Here is a 21,806-nt window from a genome sequence, read left to right as displayed (position 1 = left end):
GTAAAGCTGCCAAAGCCCAAGTGACATCTAGCAAGGTGATCCGGATCAGATGCATACCTTGTGTGCCAGTTACCCAAGGAGAGGGAAAAAAAACCTCTTCGCTCAACATTTTCCGAGTCTCGAAGTCTGCATGCAACACGCTTAGCTGAGCCACTGCTCTCCACTTTTGGGAAGGGTGGCCTTGTCCCAAGTTTTCTTCAATTGGACACAAGATAAAACCGGCAGAGCAGAATCGTTCCTCTAGCCCTCTGTCCAGATGTCACAGAAAGGCTGTGCGTGCAAGCCTTCAGACTTGCATAACCCATTTTTCATTTCAGTGGACAAACATGTTACATTAGTTACCCACAACACTGCAATAGAAGGCTGTTTTCTTTGCTTGCACTCAGTTAATCAAATGCTCTTTTTAACTTTCTCCTTTAAAAGGAGAAGCCAATATGATTTGGTGGAAACTCAGAATTGGGTTACAACTGTCAAACGAGACTCAGACCAGTTATACTCCTCTCAAGAAAGCAGTAACTAATTCTCCAGGAAAAATAAATTCTGCCAGCATGAAAACAACTTCTTTTGGTTTGCGCATATATATATATATATTTATTTAAAGCTCACATTGGGCCACATTTCCAGGTACTGCAATATAGAAAGCACAGGAAAGACTGCATAGGGGCTCAGATTGACTGAAGAGGCTGTGATTTGGTTTTTGCCAAAATTAAGCCAGAAGAGGTTTGGGCCCAATTCGGTCTTATCCAAGCTACTGAGATAGTTCACAGCGCACGTGTGTAGAGCGGACAAGCAGAGAACTGTTTCTGACATAAAGCCGTTGAATCCCTTGGGCGAGATGTCCAAAAATGCGAGAGGAGAACGAGACACAGCTCTGAAAGTTCGTTTCAGATGAGCTATATATTTTTTTTTTTTTAGTGTAAATTAAAATCATGCCTCTATAACGATATTGATGCCAAGGGTGCTTCAGCGGTCAATCTAATGCTGGAAAAATATCACTTTGTTGCCAGGCATTTGTCACTGTGATCGTGTCATGAGCTCTTCCAGTGCTTTATCTCTCTGATTCTCACACAGCAGAAGAACTTCTTTGATTTCGGCTTGTTGGAAACCCATATCATCAAACTGAGCTAAAAGATGCAGGAATTCAGCTGCCTGGAAAAATAAAGTAACAGAAAAGAGCAGTTTTTATCAGTCTGAGATATAGTCATGGGAAGGTTACAACTGAAGCAATATAGCAGCATTGTGAAACAAAGCTGAAATCAAACTACATCTAGCAGAATTATGTTACTTTTGGTTTCAGCCTTGGTCTTTAATGATGAAATTAGGCTAGCATATTTTTTATGCACACTTAGTGAGTTGAACAGAGCTACGAGCTCATTTTTAACGGTGGGGAATTATTGTTTCTTCATTTCAAGACTGCATATAAGAAATCATTCAGTAATGTTAGGCTGTAACTTCATCATTCCAGATGAGTGGTGCCATGTGATTGTAGAGCGGCCCCATACAACAGGAAGATGAATGTTAATATTTGAGAGGAAATAACCAATATCTGAAATTCTACTGCATTACTAGTCCATGCTATGAAATAATGCCGTGAAAAATAGATCAGGAAAACACACTAAGTGTCATCTGGAATTTGCTGGTAGTGCTGTTGCCGTCCCCCTACCAGAGCCGGCCTCAGTGTTTCCAACAGCATTTTGCCTGCAGGTAAATCATTAATACATGCCTGTGGGTTAGAAGCTGGAAGGTTAACTACTGCAGTGTAGCTTTCCTAACAAGAAGTGAGCAGAGCTCAGCATGTGTTCAGTGGAGCTAATGCCAAAGCAGCATAGGCATGAAACTCTTGGCCAGGTCTCCACGCTACTTCAAGGGGCACTGCCTTGCAACCCCCTGCCAAATGAGACTGCATCGAGGCACAGCCACGGTGCTGATGCACAGGGGAAGGCAGGCACTGAATGGAGAACCCGTGCAGAGGTCTGAGCACCCTGTGGTGGAGTCAACAAGGAGATGAGCCACCGACGAGGTTGTGAATTTGTAATATAGCATTTGTCAGTGTGGGGGCTATTAAGTGTAGCAAGCAGGAGCAGCAGCAAAGCAGGCTTTCGCAGATGCACTGGACTTCTAGTGTGTTGGAGCTGTACCCCTCAATAGCCCTGTGTATTGCCCACTGTGAAAGTGACCCTGGATGGGTGGTGGTGGGGGGTGATTTGTCCAGTAAAAAACCTAAGCAACGTTCGTCTTTGCTCTGAATGCACCAAATTGCGTCTGACCTTCTTCTCAGAGTACTGGAACATTTCCATGGCTTCTTCCACCTGCCCCTCTTCATAGCCCTGTTTCAGCAGCCTGTCGCAGGCACTAAGATAACTGAGAAACTGCAAAAGGAAAAGGGAGAGCAAAATGGGATTAATATAAAACACCCCTTCCAGCCAGGAGGGTGGTGCAATGAACACTGCTTGCATATGCAATACATTGTAAAAGAGACTACCTGCCCAAGCCGCCCAGCACAGGTCTCAAAAGGTGTCCCTGGTACCACCTCAAAAGCCTGACCTTATGATACACCTCTAAAATGTGCATAAGTTATAAGCCAGATCATGTAAGGTACTGGGCCACTCAGCACCTGGCATGATTAGGCTCCCGGTCTGGAATCCATCCTGGAGACTGCTCTTGCGATTAACATGCCACTGGGAACCCTCCAGGGGATGAGAGCATCAGAGAGACTCCGAGGCATATGCAAGAACAGACGAAGTGCCACACTGGGCCAGAGCAATGGTCCGTCTAGCCCTGTATCCTGTCTCCGACAGCGACAGAAGTAGATCCCGAAGAGAGTGATCTCTCCCCTATTCATTACCCTCGCAGGCATCCACCATTATAGATTTAGAGATGCCAGAGGAAACGTCTCCAACCATTCTGTTCAATAGCCATTAATAGATCTATCATCCATGAATTTGTCGAGTCCCTTTTGAACCTAGCTGTGCTATCTGCTTCCACCACCTCCCGGGGCGCTGAATTCCACGACTGCACACGGTATTAAAAAAAAAACCCACTTGCTCCTGCTAGTTTTAAACCTGTCTCTTATAATTTCAGTGGGCACCCCCTACTTCTAGTACTCTGGGACTTGGCGAATTACAGTTCCCCGTTCGCTTTGTCCACACCCTTCATGATTTTATAGACCTCTATCATATTCCCCCTCAGCCCTCTCCTCTCCAAACTAAAAGCCTTTTTAGTCTCTCCTGATATGGCAACTGCTCCAGGGCCACGATCGTTCCGGGTGCCCTTCTCTCTACCTTTTCCAGTTCTGCTACTTCCTTAACGAGATGGATACGCACGCAGTACTCAAGACACGGGTGCATCATGGACTGAGCACCTCAGTCTGAGATAAACCACGGCATCAGGATTGAAGACCCGAAGAGTCCTGGAGTGGAGTTTTCTTGGCCGAGAGGCTGATCCCCTGCTTTTGAACGACACATAGAGAAAACCCCACAGCCTTCAAAAAGGAAAGGATTTCAAGTTTATTTATGAACACACTCCCAAGTTGTTAGCCCATCAGGAGAGGTGCAGGGAGGAATTTTAATATGCACAACTAAGAATTTTCTTCTTTACTTTAAATAAATAGTTTAATTTGCGGTTTTTCTTCATCAAGCAAAGCGCCTTATAAGCAAAGGTTGGACTGAATTTGAAGTTGGAGAAGAGATTGTAAGTGAAGCCTGGAAATGCTTGTGGCTTGCATGTCAGAGTTTTCCCATAACCTGTCAAATGCTGCACGCTACAATCGCACTTCAGGGACCTGGACTTTGTGTCTTGCAGTCTCCATCAGAGATCAGCTGTAGCTTCTCACCAGTTTTAGGGATTACATAGGATGGACTAGATTCAATGCAGGATTACTCCATCCCGCTTAGCGTCTCATGCTTGTCCTCTCTGGTTGTCAATGACTCAGACAGCGGGGCTTCCACCGCTCCCCCAGGAGAAGATAAAAATCTAAGTCCTGCCCATTCTGCATGCGTGAGAAATAGGAACAAAGACAGCCACCGCTGGAGGAATCCAAAACGTGAACCCTGCTTGCAGGGAAAAGATGATCTGTACACCTCTTTTATCGGTTGCTTCTATTCAAAAGAACATCTCGCTGGGGTGTTAGGTGTGTGCCGACCTCGAATTCTCCAGGGCTGCCAGCGTCACCTTTGATGTTCAAAACTTCGGCCTTCTATGGGCTTGCTCCACCGCTCTGGACCCAGAGGACAGCCTCAAGGGAGGCCTGTGTGCTGTCATGATTGAAAGTAAACAGTTATTTTTGGCTTTCCTCATTGTTCTTGGAGTGCTGACAGCACAATTCCCAGCGGTATCTTTTAAATACCGTAAGAGTCCTTTGCTGTCCAAAAACATGCGACAGGCAACAAACAATAAGCGAGCTATACAATAGTGGGAAAAGGGCCCAAATGGGCCATTTGAAGCAGAGACTGCAATTCCATAGGGTTCCCTAAGGCTATGCTGGTCATGTGAATGTGACCTATAACCTCAATATAACTTTTACCAGTTAAGCATACTACAAATGAATGGCCCGTCAGACTCCAGCAATGCCACAGCAAGCAGGAGGTTTCAATAAAAGATGATCCTTGTTGCTAAAGGTCCAAAAAAATCTTTCAAAAGCTGAGAGCAGAAGTTGGCAGGATTCATGTGTCTCCAGCAGTGCAGTAATAAGGATCAAAACACATCATCTGAATCCATTCCCTATTAACAAATCCGACCTCAGTTGATTTGCCATCCATACTCATAATTTGCTGCCTTTGTTTTCCTCCAGACCTTCATCCAATGGCGTAATTAAGGCAGGGCAAGCAGGGCAGTTGTCCTGGGCACTGATGTGAGGGGAGAGGAGTGGGGGAAACGCACAACTATGCAGCCACGCGATCACGGCAGCGGTGCAGCGGTAGCTGGAAGTCACCGCTGCTCCTGTGCACGGCAGCTGCCCCGGGTGCCCGGCTGTGTTGCTGTAACTCTGCTTTACGCCATCAAAAGCCAGAGCGGTTGCTGTATTTCTCGGGCTATTAACAGGGGCATATGTTTACGACGTGCACCAGGGAAAGCGAGCCGTTCAGAGACTCTCACGCTGGGCAAGCAGAATTTGGAACCGATACACAATTGCTGTCGACTGGATGAGTTTATCATCTCCAAAAGGAACCTCACGACTGAACGAGGACAGGTGTTTACGTGGTGAACCGTTAACCTTTAGAGCTCTGTCTCATCTTCAGCATGGGAATATGAAGAAAGAGCATACCTTTCCTATCCCCGGGGAACATACGTGCTTAGGGCCAACAAGTTGTCCATCTTGGTTTTCAAGTATATGAACGCACCCAGGAAAGGTTAGGCAGGAAAACAAGGAAAACCTAAATATGCACCGAGCTATAATGTTTCTGTCTTCCCAGAGCAGTGGTTACACCTTGCATCAGGAATGCTCTTAACCACCCTTAACATAAATCGGCCCAAGTGCCTGCATCTTCTACCAAGGGAAGCTTTAAGTGATTATCATTTTAGCATTATAACGAATGGAACAGCCCACCAAAAATAAATCAAACTTAAGGATCCTTTTCCATGAACCTGTCACTCAGGCACGTGTCTACACCCTCATTCATTATTTTAATCACCATGCTAGACAAACAAGCAATCACAGAAAAGACAAGCAGATGCAGTGACTCCTGGAACAAGTTTGCCCATGATTAACAAGCCCATGGCCAATGTCATCTTAAGGTACCCCTCCGGTTCCCTATACTGCTTTGATTGACCTTCACTAAAAAGGCCCATCTCCACCAGATCCCGATGTCTGGTGGTTGTATGAATTTGGTTGCAGATCTCACTGTACACTGGTTTAATTCCAAGTGTCTCACAGCCAGTTTGGAGAGCAGTCTATAAATCTCATCATTGTGGTTAGAAGCAAAGCATAGGTAGGGCATCTGATGGCCAAAATGGGTGAAAGGATGAATTCAGAATTAAAGAATGGAGGAAGCTGCTGCCCCTTTTTGGAGCAAACACCAGGCCAAGGGCTGGGAAAGCCACTGGTAAGAGCATCCCGTGAGTATTCTACGCTGAAGAACAACACAGATTCTCCGTTACGTGGCAAGGAAGAACATCGAAAAAGCAATAGGAACTGTCTCACACAGTGGATAATCAGCCTGTGGAACCCATTGCCAGGAGGGAATAACACAATTGAGGCTAAGGACTCAGAAGAATTCAAAAAAAGGGCCGGGCACTGATATAACCACCACTCTCCGGGGCGGTAAAAGAGCGATTGTGCACCACCTGCTAGGGCAAGAGGTGTCTGTAGGGTGCACCGTCCTATTACAGCTGGTGGCAGCCCTGGACCACACTCCTGATATCAAAATGGTATTGAATATACATGGAACAGGGGGTTACACTTTGTCCCTTTCTTTCTGCCTGTCAAGTTTGAACCCTTCGTGGATGGAATAAATAATGCTCGCTAAACTGGATTACAGGAAGCCTTGCATTAGAGCTAGAGCTGGTTTGGAAAGGATGGCCCAGCAGAGAGAGTGGGAGCCTGTGACTCTGGGAGACTTGGGTTTCAAATCTCTGCCTTGTCCCAGAACTCTTGAGCAGCCTTGGGTAAGTCAGCCTGTGCCTCCGATCCCAATCTGTATCAGGGGCTAGTAGCACTCCCCCACCTCTCAGAAGTGGTGAGAGGTGAAATACAGTGGAGTAAGAGGTGCACAGGCACCATTGCAATGGCGAGGGTCATTCAAGTCCCTAAAACAGGCTCTGGTTCACACGCAGAAAAGGAGAACTATAAGTGCTGTGTATGCATTGATGACAGGCGGGAATATTCTGCAACGTCAAGGCATTATCTGTACATATTCAAGCCAGCCTCATGCTTTGGTGTTGGAGAGGGACCCAAAACATCGCAGAGATCGACACAGTCCAATGTTGAGTAGACGAGTCACTGAGATAATGCTACTGACCTCACAACTGGGGAAAAATAAATCCGCTAAAATATTTCTGTACTAGGCAAATATGTCTAGGCTGTAAAAGAGCATCGGGCTTCCTATTAAATAGGAAAGCAGATCTTAAAAGGCGATGTCTTCAGGCAGCATTGCTTGCTGAAGGTCATTCTCATTGAGGATTTCAGGCACAAGGCACAACCCTCAATCGCTTTAATTCTTACTCAAAATGAAGAGAAACGATCAACTCTTCCCAAAACAGAACTACTGAGCCTTTTTCTTAGAGCTGCACCCAGGTAGCCCAGAACCCGCGGGAAGGAGAGTCATCCTTACCAGGTGTTTTCCAGACCACTGAAGGAAAGTAATATTAGCTTCACTAACCTGACCTAAACTCTGTCTTCCCGTCTTCTGGAGAGCAAGGATAGCTCTGCGGATCGGATAACCCAAGGCTAAAACTGGCTCGATGAGGTCACGCTCTTGCTGGCTCAGCGCCGAGAGCAGGTCAGCCGTGGAGTCCGGACGAGTTCTGTGGGAACTCAGAGGTCGCGCAGCCCCAGAAGGGGCTGGAAGGCAGGAATAGGGGCTGAGGGACTGAAAAATAAACAAGAGGACTTTATGTTCACTAATTAGGACGTATCCACTTACGAGGCACTGGTACGATGCGACACTATAAAAAGAATTCTCTTCCTCCTCCTGCAAAACAACAAGGTAATTGCAGATACTGAAAAGCACTGCTCTGGCATTTGTCATTTAGGGCAATCTCATTCAACTGTGCAATCGGAGGGAAATGTCCATAAATGGACTATCCCGGTTTGCTGTCCGTGTGCAACTGCGTGTGCTTGGATAAATACAGGATTATGTGTTAGCTGTCATGCATGTGAATCTTCCGGTTACGCATCCTGTTCAAATGAATCCTACGGTTTATGTATTTATTTATTTTTGTGGGGTTTTTTTAAGCATCCTTTCAGGGATCAGAACTTGTTATGTTTCCAGGGAAACTCTAAACAGAGCAGAGGTGACTATGCCTGGAGGTCGGAAACTTGGGGAAACCGAGCAGCGCACTTCCAAATAAAAAGCAAACAAAGCAACCGGCAAAGCTATGACCATCACGCCGAGATACGTACAACAATTTGTCCACAAGGAACAACGGAAAAGGAAACTAGATTTAATTAAACCCAGGCCTGGCTGCAGATACCGATCAAAGGAGATAGCAGGCAAGCGTGATTATGCGTTAAATGGGTAAGAGCCAGCTTCTACCGTCCAGGGAATCCCGTTCCTATCTATAAGCTCTTTACTTGTCCTAGACTGGCCAAGCAAGAGAGGATGGCAGTGCCAGCTGGTGTGGGCAGTAAGGCAGCCCTGTCTCGGAAAAATCAACTGTCTGAACACTTGATCTCCTATGTAAGTGTGTTGTATAAGCAGGAGAGGGAAAAGAAGCCATCTTCAGTCCTAGGAAACAAATCTCCTACTCAGGCATGTGCATCCTGTCTAGGGCCTGTGGGAATAGTTGTGAGACTTCTGGAGTGAGAGTCGAATGGCTCAGGACGACAGATTAGCAATTAGATTTAACAGCCATCGTATGTACAACTACAGGCATGTAATTGCTCTGTAATTCCCATCTCTCAAAACTTCAAGCCATCATGTGAGAACATGGTCTTCCATGCATTTGGGGCACCAGGACTGTAGACGTTCAGCACAAACTCGCTCATCTCTCCAGTAGCTAGGATTGTACTCTATCACGCAATTTCAATTTAAGAGGACAAAGGGCAATGATTACTTTGTCGTGCCGTGGCCTTTACTGTATGGTTAAATTATTCAAATTTACAAACAGATGGTGGAGTTAGTCCAAAGTGATCTCTGTCCCATCTAAACTACAAATTTAGTGCAGGTACCGAACTGGGAAAGCCAAAGCCTCTCTGTTTATGTGAAAATAAGATCAAAGCAGGCAGTGATCTTCACAGTAGTCCCCCTTCCACCCTAAACAGAAAGGATAGAAGGCAAATTTAGCAGGAGAAAGCAGCCCAGTCTTCCTGCTCATTCAGTGCAAAGCCTCCCACTGCAACAGCCAGAAGGGCCTGGTGGCTTTATGCTGCAAGAAAGCCAGGGCTGGTCAGGCAGCGTACTTCATTTCCTGAAAATCTTTGCAAAGAAAAGAGAAGTTATTGCTAAATGTTTCAGGAATTCATTGAAAGCTAAAATAAATACATTTAATTAGTTGTTGAAAACAGAGAGGTGTTTCAGTCGGCAGTCTGGGAAATCCAAAAATATTTGAAGGGGGGTGTTTTTTGGATGAAAGTGGCAATTGGCTTGCAAAAGTTCATTTAATCTAAAAGGCATTTTTTCATCACAAAAAATGTCAGCAAAACTCTTTCAACCAGTTCCCCAGAAAAATGACCCAAGGAATACCTCACAAATTATTTCAGCCTTTTCAGTCCCAATGCATACCAAAGACCAGTTGTTTTCTTGGTAGCTTCCAGTGTTGAGAAACCTGTTTATAGGTAATCTATTGCCCCCTTCTCTCCCCCCATCATGTTCACACGGAGCTAAGGGACCACTACAGATAGCACCCACAAATGAACGTGGTAGCAAAAAAAATACATCTTACCGCAACTACGGGCTTGTGTTTTTTTATCGGAGGCATCAACCTAGTGGTGGGCAGCTTCCGGCGACTGCAGCAAGGGGTGGCTGGAGGGGTCAGGAAGTTGCGAGGGGTAACTGAAGGTGCTGAGTAGTTGCAAGGGGTGTCCGGGGGTGTTGGGTAGCGGAAAGGGGTGAGCAGAGGTGGTGGGTAATTGCAAGGGGTGTCCGGGGGTGTTGGGTAGGGGCAAGGAGTGGCTGGGGGCGTTGGGTAATCACACGGTGTGGCTGGAGGTGTTAGGTAGGGGCAAGGAGTGGCTGGGGGCGTTGAGTAGTCAGAAGGGGTGGATGGGGGTGTCGGGATGAGAGCTCCTTTCAAAGACCCATCAGAGGCAGGGGCGTATCTTCGAGAGCACCGTCGCAGCAAGAACGGTCTTGGCGAGAGTTTCTTTTCTATGGAGGCTCTGTACAGAGGGTGCACTAGAGCAGCGAGCTTCTTTCTGGCTCCTTCCAACTCATTCTTCACGTTATTAAACAAAACCAGGGACCTCCTCTGCTTGTTCAGATCGGGGCTATTTGATTCACTGCAGTGTCTTTCAGAGGGTGGCTCTAACAGCCCTGGAGAAGTCTTTGGCCTGCGCTGATCCAGCCGAGGGAAACAAGGCACAGCCTTTACAATGGTTTTGGTCTTCGGGATGATTACTTCCTCCTTGCTACTTTCCTCGCAGGTCGATGAGGAGTACTCATCATCCACAGAGAACTCATCCTCTTCCGAGTACCACTCCTCGCTTTCTGTCTCGGAGGGCACACCTCTGCCCCTGGGGCGGACGTAGCTCACATCCGCAGCGCTGAGGCTCATGCATCGCCGAACGTGGTTTCCAAATGTCGCGCCATCCCTGGCTTTTCCATCAGCCGCCTTGTTCTTCTTTACCCGGAGGCCCACGTTCTCTTTGGAGTCAACCAAAAGCAGCCAGCAAGGTGGAGCTGTTGGGACAGCTTCTGTGGTCACTTGATACTGGAGAGTTGCTTGCCTAGACGCAGCCTCAATCCAATACAGCACCTTCCTTTCCAACGAGAAATCGTGCTGCCAAACAGCAATAAGCAAAGCAAGTCAGTATCTGCTCAGGCAGCGCTGCTTAAAAACATTTTATGGGTTCCAACCTGCACTTTGATTGCTCACAAGGAGACTAACGGCATGAGCAAGGGTTTCAGGCTCAGACACCGCGCCCAGCAGCTCCAGCATCACTCCACTGGAGCCACAAATGGAAGCATGTTCTTGGCACCCGCCAGGGATTTGCCCCAGTAGCTGTAACCCTGAAACTGTATCAGCCACTTAGAAATAACTGCAGGCAAATCGCATGAATCCTCTCCAGAACTTTTTTTGTTTTTTAAATCTTTCTGTGAATCTTAAAAAACCCCACTATCTTACAGAGTTGAGGTCACCAGACCTTGCTGCCCTACCCCAAGTATTTTTATATGATCAATTATATTGTTGAAAGGGAGAAACAGAATAGTTGGCAGAGGATCTTGGTAGGGAAGTGGAAGGACCATTTCCATACACTTTGTTTTAGAACATAAATATGCTTGTGAATTAAGTCTGAAGACCTGATTGAGAGACTAGGCCTTCCAACGTGCCCAGAAGTTTGCCAAACTAGAGCTCTTATCGGCGGTTGGATAAACACAGCCCATCGTCTAGGTTACAAATTCTGTTTCTATTTCTTTTGGAGAACAGGGTAAAGCATTTGTTAGTTATGAGTGGGATGGGATCCAGGTCCTCTGATCAAAACCCCAGCACACCGAGGGGTGTCAGTGCTGATCCTGAGTCCGGTCTTGCAGCTTTTGCCATCTCCCGAGAACATTATTTTTCCCAGGATAAACAAAAGCCGACATGCTCCAAGGAGGCGATGGCAGGCCTCTGTGCAAACAGCAGTTCGCAGCCCAGGAGGGTGCTCACCTTGCTGTCTGCAAGCAATTACCCGGCATTACACATGTATTACATAAGAGTGCGTGCCGCAGTCTCCTCCAGGAATATTTCGAAAAATATCATGACGTCAGCTGTAATAATACATAAGCATTACAATGCCACAGCCATGGTTTTGGTGCATGTGAGTTGCTTAGCCATTGGGGTAGGGCAGGGCTGAAGTAGTGAAGAGGTGGGATGTGGGTTTTTTAAAAACGTTACAGGCGCCTCAACATCCACCGCAAACAGCTGTAAAACCAGTAGCAGGCTTCTCCCCTGTGTAGTGCAATGAATCCACCTATTGGTAAGAACGCATTTCAAACATAGACCCCGCAACACATCTGAACTTGACTTAAAAGTCCTGCCCATCCTGTGGTTAAAACCTCATGGGCAATAATTCATAGAATCCAAGAAAATGAGGGCTGGAAGGGACCTCAGGAGGTCACATCTAGTCCAACCCCCTGCTCAAGGCAGGATCATCCCCAACTGGATCATCCCAGCCAAGGCTTTGTGGAGCCAGGCCTTGAAAACCTCCAAGGAAGGAGATTGCACCACGTCTCTGGGTCACCCATTCCAGCGCTTCACCACCCTGCTAATGGGAAAGTTTTTCCTAATAAACATCCCTTGCTGCAACTTGAGACCATTGCTCCTTGTTCCGTTAATTGTAGCCTTGCAGATCTGTACCTGTGCACCCCAAAATAATGCAAACATCTGAGGACATGGATATAAACCCAGACTACAGAGAGACAATAGGGAAATCCATACCAGAAACCAAAGTTTTCAGCTGCAATATTAACAGGGCCAGCCTGTGAAGACAGAACCCATGGCAGTATGTGCATACTACCTAGGTAGCTGTACAGTGCTCTTCTGCAGACAAGATGCCCAGGTGAAGAATTTGAGCTGCACCCTACCAGCTTGCTCACCAGTAAGGGGAAGTCTCATTTCTATTGCCCATCCAGTCTGGTGTTGGATGAGACTGGAGGGAAAAATGGGTGTCAGGTTCAGAAAAGAAATATTTCAAGGGTTTTTTTCTCTTTCTTCATTTCTATTAGCAAGAAAGAGGGACAGAAAAAGTTATTCTTAGCATCAATTGTAACTTAACTGATCAAAAGTCATCCTGAGCTTAGCAGCTTTTGTGTTAACGTGATGGAAGCCCACCATTTTTTGTATCTGATGGCACACAAGGGAGTGGTATGGATGGTATCAGTAGTCACCTTCAACTGATCTTTTGCTCAAAGACCAGAGCAAGACACCAACACCAACCAGCCCACACTGCCCACAGAGTAGTATGGTGGGCTGACACCAACCCTGGCTCGGAGGACGGGCACACTTACCATGGTGCTCATTAGCATCTCTGTGCAGTCAGGAACCTCAATGTCAGGGGGGCTGATTAAACTGGTCCCCTTTGCAGAGCCATCCTCAAAGCTCCCATACGTTCTGAAAGGCACGTCATCCAGATAACCCATCATGGTCCTGCGACACTTTGCAATCTAGCTGACACCAGTTATGTGAAGAAAAAAAAAAAGGCAGAGCAAATTGAATGTGAAACAGTGGGGTAATGATACTTCACGTGTCTAATCTTAACAGACACATGAAAGCAGGGGAGAAAAGGATACGCTGAAATGAACACAAATAACAGTAACAAGCTTTTAAACTTACCGATTAGATGTCCGTGGAAAGCACTTCAATGCAGCCCAACCTAGCAAAGGAGAATAGCAGTGCCCATTAGAGCCAACTCTATAATGCTAAATACAGTCAGTAAGACTTGCAAACTAGAAATATTTAAGATTTAAATAAGCCATGCTTTATCACTGCCAAAGGCACTTATATACAGCACGCGACAGGGACTCTATTTGGGCAAGTCCCACTGACACTGAAACCAGAGATTGCTCCCATGACAGCATTCAGATTTTTGTCTCGCTGCTCAGTAATTCTGTTATGCACTTAGCTGGGCTGTCCCGGGACCCACACACGGTTACTGCTCCTCTCCAGACAGGTTACACACGGTCCCACGCAGGAGTGCTCTCCACTCGTACCACGCTTAGGCCAGCAGAGAAACTGCCAAGAGAAGTCCTTCCATGGATCATTGAGGATGGTGCCTTTCCCCCATGGACCAGCCTAGGTCTGGCATGATAAGGTTCCCCTTGCAGTCCACATCTACACACACCTCAAATGTTCCTTGAGTTACGTGATCTATTTTTCCACCCTATATCCCCACCATCAAGAGCAGTACCAAACACTCCTTTACCCTATTCCCGCAGATAACGTCACAGAAGTCAATCTGATCTCTTGGCCTTTAGCTAGCTGCTCCTTAGCTAAAGTAGCTTTCCAGTGACCTTGACCCTTGATAGCCACCAACCCCATCTTCCACTGATCAAGTGTCCTATTGTTTTAGTACCTATTGTAAGTGAGGTTAGCTTGAAGAGGTGGCAGAAAGTACCAATGTGGCATTCAAGTCCCCAAGGAGAGCTCAGACTACAGCTTTCTTTGGAGGAGGAGAACACACGTCTTCATCCTCGGCTGTTCTCCACCTCCAGTCTTCCCCTTTGTTCAAGTTCAACTTCCCCATGCAGGATCATTACATCCCAGTCCTCATTCTGTCCTGGGATTCATTATTTCCCCTGTTCTCACCTGCCTGCTCCCTCCCTGTACCTGCCCACTTTGTTCCAAGCTTTCTAACTACAGAACAGAGTTGGGAAAAGAGATTGATCAGCAGAGATAAAGGCTGAAATGGCATCAAAGGCAGACGCTTCCCAATTTCCTTACCCTGTAGAGATGTATGGATGACCTTGGGGTGGCAGATGGGTAGACCATTTCAGTTGGTAAACTGGCAGCCACCCAAGAGCATAGGGGAAGCACAGCTAAGCATATGTCTAGCCTGATCAATAGGACCCAGAAGCCACCTTCATAAGTCCAGGACTCAGGAGCAATCTCTTGGGCTTCATCCTATGCGGCAGTGTATTTAATGAGGCACATGGGAGGCACTGGAGCAACTTAACAAGCCAGAGATTACTGGAAGAAGAAAAACGCTGCAGTTGCAGGCGCGGACACACACACGCACTCTGTTGCGATTCCATATTCCAAAAAAACACCAGTTCTGACTCAAACGTTATGTTAATACAGAGCCCATGCTCCCAGATTTACTCTTATAAATCCTTCCCATCAGGATAACATCTCTTCCACAGTTAGTATTAATGACTCAATTTAGTGAACAAAAAAAATCCCCTGGGTTCTGGCTTCTGCTGAGCCAGGGCAAAAGAACTGAACACACTTCCATAGGGACTCAGCGATGACACTGTGCAAATCAGTTTGTGTAACACTGATCAGCAAGTTGTGATGGCAAATCGTCCAAGGAATCTTGGAATCGAAAGCCTGTGCTTATTCAAAATACCAGCAAATTATTCAAAATCAGTGCTTATTCAATGCCTGTGCTTATTCAAAATCAGCAGCTTCTAATAATCTTTGCAAATGTGGCCGGGGAAAGAGGTGGAATCACGTTTCCTCGGATGCATTTTCCCCTTTGTTAACCCCCTCAAAAAACAACCAAACCCCACACCTGAGAGAGGGTTAATTTGCTAATGAGGATAACCATCTCAAAAAGGAAACAAGATTTATACAGCAGCGGATTAGGATAGTGGGAAGAACGTGGATCTAAAAAAAGGAGGCAGTACATAAGCCCCTCTCAAAGCCAGACGCCCATTCATTAGAGAAGCCGCTAAACACAGCCTCATGCACACTCCCTCGTGGTAGCCAAACTGTTTATGGCAAGATTACAAGCAGAGCTGTGCTGGATTACTAATATGGGGATTAGGCGTGCCCTGTGTGGCAATGTAAGCCAGATGGACAATAACCAGCTTTGCAGAGCTGCACATGTACTTTCACTAACATATTTCATAGGCAACGTGTTGGAATCCTACACCAAGGTAGACCATCTGCTTCCATACATAAAAGATGCATCAGCATTAAGATAGCACCTGCATAAATAATAGGAAAAAACAGATTATGTATTTAAAAAACAATTTGTAGATGCTGTTTAATTTCCAGCTCTCTGCACTTTGTGTATGGAAGAGCCCACACACGCTCACGCACACGTGTTAAATGTTACCTGAAAGACACTGTGCCCTGCAGAAAGAGCAGGATGCCCTTAATTATGTAATAAGAGATGTCTCTCAATATAGGACTGCTTTCATTATTGCCAGTGGCAGTCGGGTACATATATGGAGAAAATAATATTGTGTTACCTTCAGCCCCACACCCCTCCTCCCCAAAATACCTGTTATTTTTTATGAATAAAGGGAAATAGGGAAGTGTGACAATGCAAGTCGCACTGAACAGAAAACAAAAATTGCATTTTGATAGTTCCAAAATATTTGCTACGCTGAACTTTCCAAAATACCTGTACTTATCTATATCCTGACTTAATTCTAGCAGTATAGCACAGCCATCCTTAGCGTTATAATGGCATCTATTCTATGTAAGGGCCTGCATACAGCCAGAGCCATCCCTAGGGGTGTGCGGGGCCTGGGGTGGTGAGCGGCCAGAGACGGCAGCACTCAGCGGCAGTGGGGCACTGACCATGGGGCCCCGCAAAGTGCAGGGCCCGGGGGCAGTCGCCCCGATTCACCCCCACCAGGGACAGCCCTGCATACAGCTACACCAACATGGGAATGGGAATAAGCTATAATAGTATCATACAATAGACACAATTCTAGTACAGTTATATTGTTTGATTTTTTTTTAAAGTCACTCCTGTTCAAAACAACGATACTGGCGCACAAATCTGTGCACACACAGTGTAAGTAGTAAGCAGGAGAGATGCGACAGAGAAGACATGCAGACACAGTACAGTCGCAGTACAAATGTTTTCCAAACTAACCTCTGAAGAATCATGCCAGACAAATATGTGAAACTATAACTGAAACTTCTAATTTTGAAAATTAGTTTAGGGACCTCATGAGATCATAAAGAAGGGGAATCGCTTAAAAACGAAAGGGCTTCCAGTTGGTACTGGTTTATAGCAAACTACTTTCCACAAGGATTTTGAGCTCAGTCATTCTGTGGCTGCTCCACATTCACGCCTAGACAGTTGTGCGCTAGGGAAGGCTACAGGTTAACAAATGAATTAATGTGTAGCAGGTACAAATATAAGAAATAAGCAGAATTTGTCAATAAAATGTCTTACTGTCATGCAAAATCTAAACTGCACTGGGATCGGACCCAGAGGGGTCTTGAAAATCTTAACAGTAACCCAGCCTCTTCTTTTGATCTACGATACTTTTCTAATCACATAAAATAGCAAGAAGCAAAGCTCCTTGACTCAGCTGTAGGTTTAAGTCAGATTCAAATCTATTTGAACAAAGATTTTTAGAATCAGAACTCAGGGTCGCACATCATATTTCTAAGTTGTGCAAGATTTAGTGTCCTTCTTTAGTTCAAGATGAAAACCATGCTTCTCGTTTAAAAAAAAAAAAAAAATCAACTTTTTTCTTGAAAACAGTGTTAGACGATACGAAATCTTTAGTACCTATCCTAAAACTGCATAACTAAAGTGTACTTTCTTCCAGGTCACATCATCAACTGGCATGTTCACATTTTGAGCATTTATAGACCCGGTGTACAAAACGCAGCTTACCTGCGAATGAAAGTCATGCAGCTCTTACAGTGCAGTCGTGAAAGCTGAATTGTTTTTATACACACTGGCAATTCATCTGCTACTCAGTTCTTTAAATGGGCAGGAAATCAGGTGTTTCTGACTTAGTTTCAGATTATAGTAGCTTAAGAAGGTAGCCTGCGTCACCAAATCCTTTTACGTAACAAAGGGCGTAATCGCGTACGGTGAGCATCCTCTGGCCCCCTCACTTTCCGGCCCACTCACTTTTATGAACAGAGAGGGTTGTTGCAGCTGTTATACAGGCCTAAAGCTTTGATTTAAATCAAACAAAAACTCTCAGGATTTGTTCTGATATTGGTGAGAAGCTAAATAGCAAACACACACACACAGAAACTAGAATCCCTGGCATTTCCTACAGCACTTCATTACAAACTATGTTCTACGGGGCTTATGAATAGATGAAAAGAGATGCAACTGCTGCATCTAGTAAAAGCATCAGATTCATTCTAATCCTTTCACATTAATACTGAGCCTGCACACACTGAGACTACCTAACTCCAGACACAAGCTCCAGTTGAGCTACAAACACGTCCTTGTAAAGCCCCCAAGAAAAATGTCAACTCTTGTCATCGACCACAAATCCCAAGGTAAGTTTTCCGAGGAATGCGAGTAGGTCCCTTTTTGTAGATCTGATGTGCAAGAATTGGAGAGATGTAAATGCCCTCTGTCACACGGGAGCCAAGAAGCAGAGCCGCAGCCCACTGGCTGGAAGAGCCACAACTCTGTACTACCTGCATCTCTTGCTGCTCAGTAGAAGCTCCTCCGACAAGGATCCCAGTACATGCTCCTATTGCTGTTCTACAAATGGGCCCGGTCACAGAACGACTCTGAAAACAGAGTCCACCAGCGGCAGGGCATGGAGCTCCGGCGCTTTCCCCACGGGGTTACTTTGCCAGCACCCCCTCTCTTTCCCAGCCAGGCTTTAGGGCTTAGCTTACATAATACCAAGGTCTGAGCTTCCACCCTTAAACCCCTCCCCCCCGCAACTTTTACAAGTTTCCAGTCTTCTCTATATTTATTTCTGCTTTAATTATAAAAATAAAATGTACCAAAGTTTTACTTTTGTTCAGCTCATTTTACACGTGGTATCTATTTACAAGAAAATAAGTAACAGGGCAAGAACGGTTATAGCAAATCACACTTTAGCTTTTTCTAAATTTTCGTTCTAGCAGGCTGATTTACCAAGTTGTACGTAACCTCACGGCTGGTCGACCTTGTTCAGCATAACAAAGGCGGTACTATTTCACAGCGTGGTTTCCGTTCAGCACACAACAAACAGATCAAAGTGCCATAAGCTGCTGTTCAAGCATGTAAAAAAGAAAAAAAACCCCTCTAAATATTTCAAGGGGTCAGCACAACTTATAATGTGCCAATTTCTACCACTAAAAATGAGCAAAACATTCTTCCCACAACTATATAAGAGCCTGCTTACTACCAATTTAAGTTTTTTACTCCTGATGTCTTAGCTTGTTCCTAATTTTATTTTTGTTAAAAAACAAGAAACACATAGTTGAGCAAATTAGATCTACATGTTTTTCCATCTCCCATGTTGTAAAGACATATTTGAAATGAAGTTACAAAAAAATTAGTATAAGGGTACTGGGAAGTTGTGACAAGTCTCAACCCCCCAAAAGCAAAGCTATTCCAAATCAATACCGACTGCCATTCTTAACTCGCTCATCTGGGTCCAGACGCTACAAGTCCCCAAAAATTTTGACTCGCATAACAATGTATATCGATGTTCAACAGCAATTGCGCAGGCATTCAGATGAAAATAACTCCTAATGTATTGTGGTACCTCACAATCCCAGAATAATTTAGAGATAGGATTGTATTAGTCATCTCCATATGCTCTGGAAGTTATTAATAATCACTAAAGGGATAGTGTTACCCATCCTTTGTTGCTAACGTTGAAGTTTGCTGGGGCAGAAAAGGCTATTTTTAATATGAAGGATGTAATGTTCAGTCTTGCACACACTGAGATCACCTAACTCCAGATGTCTAAATTAGGCTAACATATTATGTCTAAACAATTGTATGATGAGAGAGCAGCATATTGTCCACTGCGAACATGATCATCTTGGGGCTTTCCTTGGAGTCCCAAGGTTGCAGTAAAAGAGCACAGGGAAGTACGTTCATTGATTTCCAGAAGCTCTAGAAGAGTCGGTCCACAAGTATCTACAGCTTCTAACACAAGGGCGGGCAATTATTTCGGGTGTCGGGCCGCTTAACAAGTTACAGTGAGCTGTGGAGGGCCACATGGGTATGCCTGTCCCCTGGTTGCCATATTGGGTTAGTCCTGCCCCCTAACCCCTGACCTTTGCCACAAGTCCCTCCCCTCACCCCCAGAAATACTCCTTTTGGGAGGGAGGGGTTGCCATTTTAGAACCAGAAAAAAACCAAGTCATACGCTGACAGTCAAATGCCTGCTAGAACTTATTTTAATTTTATTACAAAACACAGGTGTCATGGGATGTATAGAAGGGAATTGGATAATAACTCAAAAATAAAGTCTCGCTCTTATATTGTGTGTGGGGGATATGGCGGGGTGCATGACAGGCTTGTGCAGGGGGCATGGCGTATGTTCAGGTGTGTGTATATGTTGGTAGGGGTTGGGGGCTAGAGTGGGGGGGCGTGCAGCCCCACTGCCAGCAGCACCAGGGGTGCCTCTGGCCAGCGCTGCGCACAGGGGTGAGAAGTACAGCCTGCCCAGTTGCTTCCACTACCAGGGCTCAGCCTGGCACACCTGCAGCTCCTGCACTCGCACCAAAACACATGGTACTGCCAGCTGAGCTGGGTGAATTGCTGCACCAGCAATTCACCCCACCCCACCCCACCCCTTCTTTTCTTATCCTCCACACTCCTGGATCTGCAGTCATGGGGAGCTGAAAGGGCTGGCCCCAGCAATATAAAAAGCTGCCCTGGCAAATAGCTCAAGGCTACTTGCTCTCAGGAGCTTCTGAGGCCCAGCCAGCTGATATATGGAGAGACACAGCCCTTGCCCTCTCTACCCACTGCAGCAGTCTGGCAGTGGGAGCTGCTACCTGGCTGTGACCTGCTGCCACATGCAACAGCATCCATCCCCTTAGACCTGCAGCCCCACATCTGAATGCCTGCCAGAGCCGGATGGGGAAATCGCACGGCTGCCTGGGATGTGGTACGGGCACTGCAGCAGAGCCGTCTGCACCTCTGGGCCAGCTGCCATTGGGCTGTAGCTGCACAGCTGGTCTTTGTGCATCACAAAGGCCATGTGCGCCCCTGCCCTGCCATCTGGGCAGCTAGCGCCTGAAAGATGTGCTCATTGTGGTGGCCCACTGTGAACCATCAAAGCGTGTCCTCCTGGCCCCAAATGGCCAGGTCAGCCACCTCATTTGCCCTCCAGCTGGGTGCCCGGTGCCAGAAATCCATGTTCTTCCATAATTAAAATGAAACGGCACTAGAGAGAGAGAGAGAGAGAGAGAGAGAGAGAGAGATCAGTTGGGCAAAGTTTTATTGATATATTTACAATTTTTAAACAATTTGCAAGCCTACCAGTGCCTCTAGCAGGGGTACGCCGACAGAGATTTTGAGGGCTGATACCAAAAGCCAATTTTTAAGGAGGTGTATCGGCCGATACTGATCTGATTTCCAATACAGCTGCAGGCAGTTGGTAAGTCTGTTGTAGTGGATGGGGAGGAGGGAAGGGGTGGGGGGGCAGATCAAGGCCCCCCCGAGGTGAGGGAGAAGTGGGGCTGGAGCCAGGGCAGGTGCTATCCACCCGGGGCAGGCCGGGGTATGGGACAGAGAAGGGATGGCTCCATTGCTGCAGGCACCCCGGAGGGCACAGCCGGAGGTGGGGGTAGGAGGGGTCCCCTGGATCTGTGCGGGGGGCAGGTTGCAACTGCAGGTTGCGCCAGGATCTTCCCAGCACAGAAAGCCTGCGGCCACCCTATTTTGCTGTAGCACCCCTGTAGCCCCTTCCCAGCACTGCTGCCACCTGCCCCAAGCACGGTCCCCACACACTGGAAGCACAGCCCCCAACGTGGCCCGATGCCCCCTGGACGAACTGTGGCTCCATCCCACACCCAGTCCCGGTTGGGCAGCACCTGCCCCACTCCCTCACCACAGAGGAATTGATCTGCCCCCCCCACAGTCCACCACAACAGACTTAGCAGCTGCACACAGCTCTCCAAGCTGCCAGGCTGTGCTCCTCACCACCTACATGCTGTGCTGTGGCTACATTCAAGCACGGGCAGTTATTGGGCCAATTATCAGCCACATCAGGCCAATTTCCAATATAAAGACAATGGATTGTATCTGTGCGTATCCGATATTGGACCGATGTATCGGTGCACCTTGATCATCACCATAAAATTAATTCTAAATTTCTTTATGCTTTAGTGCTTGCCTTTGGTTTTTTTAAATCACAGAAAAATCAGACATCCCCCTGACTGTTAACCAGGGTGTGGGGACAGCTGCCCCTGCAACCACAGCTCCTGCCAGCAGGTCCCATCCTGACTGGCAGCTGGGCATGCAGGGTGTGAGATGTGGGGGGAGAGAGTGCGGTTTGCAGGAGGGGGGTGAGGAGGAATGTGGGGATATGGGTATAGGGCTTGTGGGGGGCTGCCACATGCCTGCCCGCCCCCCGCAGCGCACAAGCCCTGGTGCTGGCAGCAGCAGCAGC

At 46.6% G+C, this 21,806-nt stretch overlaps 1 protein-coding gene across 4 annotated transcripts; it reads right to left on the bottom strand.

Annotated features, from left to right (window-relative positions):
• On the bottom strand, positions 1–19,432 carry UBAP1L (ubiquitin associated protein 1 like). 4 transcript variants are annotated; one of them, XM_025199585.1, is made up of 9 exons: positions 18,326–18,357; positions 17,105–17,393; positions 15,359–15,446; positions 13,132–13,171; positions 12,807–12,962; positions 9,541–10,596; positions 7,317–7,526; positions 2,268–2,369; positions 1–1,149 (listed from the first exon to the last, which is right to left on the bottom strand). In XM_025199585.1, the coding sequence occupies exons 5-9, from the start codon at positions 12,939–12,941 to the stop codon at positions 1,015–1,017; spliced, it is 1,638 nt and encodes a 545-aa protein (XP_025055370.1). In that variant the 5' UTR covers positions 12,942–12,962; positions 13,132–13,171; positions 15,359–15,446; positions 17,105–17,393; positions 18,326–18,357; the 3' UTR covers positions 1–1,014. The 4 variants fall into 4 exon arrangements, with proteins under 4 accessions (XP_025055370.1, XP_025055372.1, XP_025055369.1 ...); XM_025199587.1 differs by lacking the exon at positions 18,326–18,357 and having other exon boundaries at positions 17,105–18,017; XM_025199584.1 differs by lacking the exons at positions 15,359–15,446; positions 17,105–17,393 and having other exon boundaries at positions 12,807–12,966; positions 18,326–19,432.
• Between the last annotated feature and the right edge of the window lie 2,374 nt (positions 19,433–21,806).

Source organism: Alligator sinensis, unplaced genomic scaffold (assembly GCF_000455745.1).
Source record: "Alligator sinensis unplaced genomic scaffold, ASM45574v1 scaffold210_2, whole genome shotgun sequence".
Taxonomy (NCBI): domain Eukaryota; kingdom Metazoa; phylum Chordata; order Crocodylia; family Alligatoridae; genus Alligator; species Alligator sinensis.
Note: the sequence above shows the minus strand (reverse complement) of the source record. Positions and strands in the feature narration are given on the sequence as shown.